Source organism: Hipposideros armiger, unplaced genomic scaffold (genome assembly GCF_001890085.2).
Source record: "Hipposideros armiger isolate ML-2016 unplaced genomic scaffold, ASM189008v1 scaffold_440, whole genome shotgun sequence".
Taxonomy (NCBI): Eukaryota; Metazoa; Chordata; class Mammalia; order Chiroptera; family Hipposideridae; genus Hipposideros; species Hipposideros armiger.
In genome coordinates, this window is record NW_017731790.1 from 88,719 (window position 1) to 94,727 (window position 6,009).

Sequence of the window (6,009 nt, forward strand, 5' to 3'; positions counted from 1 at the left end):
GCTCACCAGCCGCAGCCCGCGGCCCAGCTGCACCGCACCACCAACTTTTTCATCGACAACATCCTGAGGCCGGACTTCGGCTGCAAAAAGGAGCAGCCTCCGCCGCAGCTCCTGGTGGCGGCGGCGGCCGGAGGAGGCGCAGGAGGAGGCCGGGTCGAGCGTGACAGAGGCCAGACCGGCGCAGGTAGAGACCCTGTCCACCCGCTTGGCACGCGGGCGCCAGGGGCCGCCTCGCTCCTGTGTGCCCCGGACGCGAACTGTGGCCCACCCGACGGCTCCCCGCCAGCCGCCGCCGGCGGCGCGGGCGCGTCCAAAGCTGGGAACCCGGCAGCGGCGGCAGCTGCGGCGGCAGCGGCGGCAGCGGCCGTAGCAGCGGCAGCGGCAGCAGCAGCGGCCAAGCCTTCGGACAGCGGCGGCGGCAGTGGAGGCGGCGTGGGGAGCCCAGGTTCGCAGGGTGCCAAGTACCCCGAGCACGGCAACCCAGCCATCCTGCTTATGGGCTCAGCCAACGGCGGATCCGTGGTCAAAACTGACTCGCAGCAGCCCCTCGTGTGGCCCGCCTGGGTCTACTGCACTCGCTACTCGGATCGTCCGTCCTCTGGTGAGTACCCGGCCCCCGGCTGCGCAACGCCTTCCGGCCCCGCGACGCCCCAGAACTCGTAGTCGCCGTGTTGGGGAGAGTAAACCCGGCCTTGGGCTCTCTATTCTCTCACGCCTGTCTCTCCTCCTCAGTCCCGGGCCCAGTCACAACCCAGTGTGCACCCGGTTTTGCGCTCCTGGCTTCCGCAGCCAGCACCCGGGAGGCTATACAGCTCATGGCACCGGAAGCTGGAGGCTCCATCCTTCGGGTTTGAACTCCGAACCTCTCGTGTCTTCTTTGTGTTTTATCTTTATTATTTTTAGGAAGGACCCAATCAGTCATTGAGTTTTCTTCCTTAGGAAAGGGGTGTTTAGAGCCGGCGGGAAGGTGGGCCTAGTGTTCTGGGTCTGCAGTCCCGCCAGCTTGGTCCTGCGGAGGTCGAAATCCAACAAGGCTTTGATCGGAGAATAATCTCCACCTAGGGTGTTCTTACAGACACAAACACCATCTCGATAGTTTCTGCGTAGAATTCATTCACATAGAGACTAATTTGAGGACGTACAGGAAGAGAGAAAAGCGTGTGTTTGCTGTCCCTCTTCCCCAAGCCTGATAGCCAAGAAAGTCTGACCCGGGTGGGTAGAATCCAGGGAAAGGCGGTCGCCAAAACGACGGGTCCCGAGAGCCCCTGGCTCCTGGTTGTCTGGAGCTGACAGGCAGACAGTGGAAGAGAAAAGGAGACAGGTCAGGTCAGGCTCAGACCAGAAAGCCGGGCCGAGGACATGAGAGCCAGCCCCCTCCGCAGCTTTTCCGCGGTGGCTCGCACAATCCTGCCCCTTCCTTCATTAACTCCTTCCTAACGCACATCTGCCAGTTAGCAGATTTACGCCAGCCGAAGGCCCCTTTTTCTTGACATTCCTTTGGACCCTTTTCTTCTTGTCCCTTGCGCTTGGAGAACCCAAGGACGAGACGTGCCCTGAGCGAGGAGGCTGAGGCCTGACCGCCTTTCCGGGCGGCAACGGCGGGATGGCCGGTGGGCGCTGCGAAGAGGGCGGCAGGGGCCCTGGCCTACGGTTGGGCTCCGGGCACCCGGGTTCGGAGGGAGGCCCGGCACAGCGTAGCCATGCGGCGCTCAACTCCGGCTGCTCTCTAGCCGCCCCGCCGCTGCCGGCGGAGTGCGGATCGATGCACGCTATCAGCTCCCGCCATCTCGAGCCCCGTTATTGACACGTCGGGCTCCCTGAACCTCCGAAAAGCTGCTTTGATTGACTCGCCTGATGGATAGACTGATTGAGCTGTCAGGCAGTGCGGCTTGGGCTGGCCGCAAGGCTACGATTTTATTACAAGTGTCCTTGCCTTTGCACACACATGTATAACAACATCCAGGATGCACAACGTATTGGGGCCTTTATGGGGATATGCACATTTAATGGGCAATCTTTGCCCCCTCAGCTAATTACTCACCTAAACCAAGGTCTTCCTCCCTCCCCAGCCCACCTCCCAGTCCTCTCTGCTCGGTAGTGGGCCTTGTCTTTGTTCTTAGCTGCTTTCCTTCTTACTGGCCGGGCCGGCCAAGCCGGGGAGACAGGGTACTTGCTCCTTCATCTGCATGGGCAGTTAAGGGAGGTGGACGTCAAGCCAGACCTGAGTCGTTGTAGTCAGCCAGGCCTGGACTCTTTTGTCACAGGACTGCTGCACCCCAGGCGCTGGCCTGCCCCAGGATCCGGCTGCCCAGCTTGGCCCTTTGTAGCTAGGTTTGGAGATGCCAACGAAGACCCTTCTTTCCAGACAGTTTTAGAGATTAACAGGCCTGAAAGGGACTTAATTGTGCTCAGTAAGCTCCCATAACCAAGTGGGGCCCAGGAAGTAAAGGCCAGAAGACTTGAGTGTGGAGGCTGATAGAGGTGCAGGCTTCACACACTGCTTCACATCTCTTCCTCCTCTCTCCAGGCTGTGTCCACAGCAGCCCTTGTAAATCTGGAGGGAGACTTCACATTCCTGGAGAGGTGTTCTGTGGACTCTTTTCCTATCGATCTTAGGGGCAAAGCACAGATTTCTGTGTAGATTGTCCCCCTGTCTCTGTCCCTTTGCCTCTATTTTGCTCATGGCAGGGGGTGGCAGGAGAGATGTAGTCTCCTTGCAAATGACATAGATAGGCAGGGAAAACAGACCTGGTTTGGTTTTATTATTTAGTTTTCAATCCTGAAATTGCAGTTTTCGTATTCAAAAGGATAAGGGAGACCTTGATTGTGTAGCTGGGTGGAGGGATGGGGAGGGCCCTCTCTTTCTTACTAGCACCATCCAACGGGCATAGCAGAGAACTCAGTGGCCATGTGAGTAAGGCGTGTAACTGGGTGAAGGCCTTTTCTCTCCCTTCAGAGAGAGAATAGTCAGTGCCTTCCTGGGACCTTAGAAAGGGCTTCTTTAAGGCCAAAGAAGAAGAGGTATATAGAGAGCAGGCACTGAATACTTTGTAACTAGGCAAGCCTCTCATAGTCCCTTTCCTATCCCCTTGTTTCCTGGGGTAAATAGCCACAGGCAGATGGGGTCTTATTGTAGGTGCCCCGGTGTAAGAGCGCTTCTTGAGGAGGACAGGAGGCTGGCGATTCCCCCAGAGTGAACCTGGCCTAGTATCTTCACCGCCCCAGTCTTGAGCCTCTTTTGATTCCAGGGCTGTGAAGAAAACAGGACCCTGACCTCCAACTTTGGGCTGGGCCGGATGGGGCTCCAAATATTTCTCCATCTTGGATTCTGTGATTTAAGCCTGTTACACGGCTCTCCGGTTCAGAATTGGGGTGTGCGGTGCACATACAACCTCGGCAGTTTTCCTCCGCGGCCCTCCTAGCCCCCAACAAGGGAACCGGCGGCCCCAACAGCCAGGCAAATGATGGAGGGGCTAGCCGCCGGGAGGGAGCCGGGGACGCAACAGAGCCTCCGCTATCGCCCCGGAAGCGCGGGGCGCGATCCCGGCTGGACAGAGCAATTCTCACGGCTTCCTCTGCCCTCTTCCCCCTCCCCTCTGCCCTCTGTCCCCACCCCCACCCGGCCCTCTCCGCCGCTGCAGGTCCGCGCACCAGGAAGCTGAAGAAGAAGAAGAACGAGAAGGAAGACAAGCGTCCGCGGACGGCGTTCACCGCCGAGCAGCTGCAGAGACTCAAGGCGGAGTTCCAGGCGAACCGCTATATCACCGAGCAGCGGCGGCAGACCCTGGCCCAAGAGCTCAGTCTCAATGAGTCTCAGATCAAGATCTGGTTCCAGAACAAGCGCGCCAAGATCAAGAAGGCCACAGGCATCAAGAACGGCCTGGCGCTGCACCTCATGGCGCAGGGACTGTACAACCACTCCACCACCACGGTCCAGGACAAAGACGAGAGCGAGTAGCCGCCGCCGGCTGGGGCCGCGCGGTCCGGCCGCCGCGCCCGCGCCCCTCGGAACACGGGCACTGCCGCCCCGCCGGCCTGGTTCCGGGGAGAAAGAATCAGCGAAAAGGAGGGAGGGAGCAACAGGGAAAAGAGAGAGAGCGCCCCTTAGAATGGAGAGTCACGTTTGAAAGCAACATTTTTAGAAAGGGAGAGAGACTCGGACAGGTGCTATCGAAAAAAATAAGATCGATTCTCTATTCACAGCATAAGGGACGAAACTACGAACTCCTTAAAGCTCTATCTAGCCAAACCGCTTACGACCTTGTATATATTTAATTTCAGGTAAGGAAAAGAAATATGTGTAGCGATCTCTATTTGCTGGACTTTTTATTAATCTCCTTTATTATTATTGTTATAATTATTATAATTATTATAATTATTTTATCTCCCACCTCCGCCTCGCTGCCCTCAGCCCAGTTTCGTTTTCGTTGCCTTTTTCTTTTGAATGTTATCGCTTCTCCGGTGCCTCCCGCCCCGCATCGCTGGCCCTCGTTTCTCTGGGACTTTTCTTTGTGTGCGTGAGAGTGTTTCCTCCTGTGTCCTCCCCTCGCTTCTCCCCCACTTCCCAAGACCTTTCTGTCGGTCTGTCTGTCTGTCTTGCCCCCCCTTTCGTTTTCCGGAGACTTGTTGAGAAATTCGACCCCACAGACTGCGAGACTGAACCGCCGCTACAAGCCAAAGATTTTATTATGTTCAGAAACCTGTAGTCTGAAATAAAGTGTTCACTGTGCTCACGAGCTGGCCCTCCTCTTTGCTGGCTGGGGAAGGGCGTGGGCGCAGGGCACCCGGCGCCGCAGGGCACCCGGCGCCCCAGCGCACACCGCGCACACACCCGGCCCAGCGATCACAGCACAACGAATACGGGGGGCAAAAGGGGAGCGCCGTGGTAGCGTTGGCTCAGATCCGGGTATGGTCCGGGTCTGGAGGGTCTGACGGGACGAGCCTGGCCTCTGATTACGTTCAAAGGAGCCCAAAGGCCGGAACCCCCAGGCCTGACTTCGGAAGCACTGCGCGATTGTTGGCTGCTACCCGCGCCCGGCCAGGGCCTGCTCGCCTGCGGCCTCTTTCTGTTCAACCTGCTCCTAGCTCCAGACTGTACCTCTCTTTTTTCCTTTTTTGTTCTGGTGCGGGTTTTTCTCGAGGTTTTGAAGTTTTAGCCTCTAGAAACAGGCCTTTCCAGGGCGGGGCAGAGTTAAAGGTTGCCTCCCATCCAGAGCGGCCGGCTAGGGCAACCGGCACTCGGCCCTGCCTCTCGGCCGCCTGGACTTCACCACTCTTCGTTTGGAGAAGTGATTCAATTGGCTCAGAGGCGGGGCGAGGGCAGCACACGGAGCTTCGCCGGGCTCGGATCTCGTGGTCCTGCAAAGCCGGGGAGTGAAGGCCCGGATGCTGGGAAGCTATGCAAAGTGGTAGCCGCTTGGTCCGCTGCTGGGATCGCACTGGGCCCCGACCCCCGACCTGGGCACAGGCTTGCCTCGTCCCCACCCAAACCCTAAGGAGTGGCATTCAGAATCCTCAACAAAGCCTGGCTTCCTTCCTGACCGAGGCAGACACAGAAACAACCTTCTTGAACTCTCAGGACACCCGGGCTTCCCACAGAGGAAAGTCTGGACTCTTGCACCTGACCCTGGGGCGTATCCTTCTTAGGCAGACACTGGGACCCAAACATTTGGGAACTAGGAGGAGGAAGGCAGGTCTCTCCTCAGGAGGTATCCTCTCCCTTTTGCCCAGGATTTTCTAAAACAGTAAATTCTGTTCTCTCTCTTCTACAATATATGTGTACCTGTATGTGTGTGGCTAGATATGTAGGTGTCCTTGAAAACTTGTGTGCATATGTGATATGTGCAGACATTGATGCATGAGTACCTACCTGGTTTTGTGTATCTCTGCACGTGTGAGTATTATGCAACTGGGTGTTCATTTCTCTGTATTTAGATGCACACTTGTATGTTTGTGCGTTCATGGTGTACCTGTGCTCATTTGTGTTTGCACACTGGGATGTTTGCAGGT

The 6,009-nt window shown here is 57.2% G+C and overlaps 1 protein-coding gene across 1 annotated transcript in view; it reads left to right on the forward strand.

Annotated features, from left to right (window-relative positions):
* Window positions 1–4,691, forward strand: part of EN1 (engrailed homeobox 1) — a 15,204-nt gene extending 10,513 nt beyond the window's left edge. The window contains exons 2-3 of the mRNA XM_019665342.1: window positions 5–601; window positions 3,642–4,691. Of these exons, the coding sequence (XP_019520887.1) occupies window positions 5–601; window positions 3,642–3,958 (914 nt within the window). The 3' untranslated portion in view covers window positions 3,959–4,691. The remainder of the gene's footprint in view (window positions 1–4; window positions 602–3,641) is intronic.
* The last annotated feature ends 1,318 nt before the right edge of the window (window positions 4,692–6,009 follow it).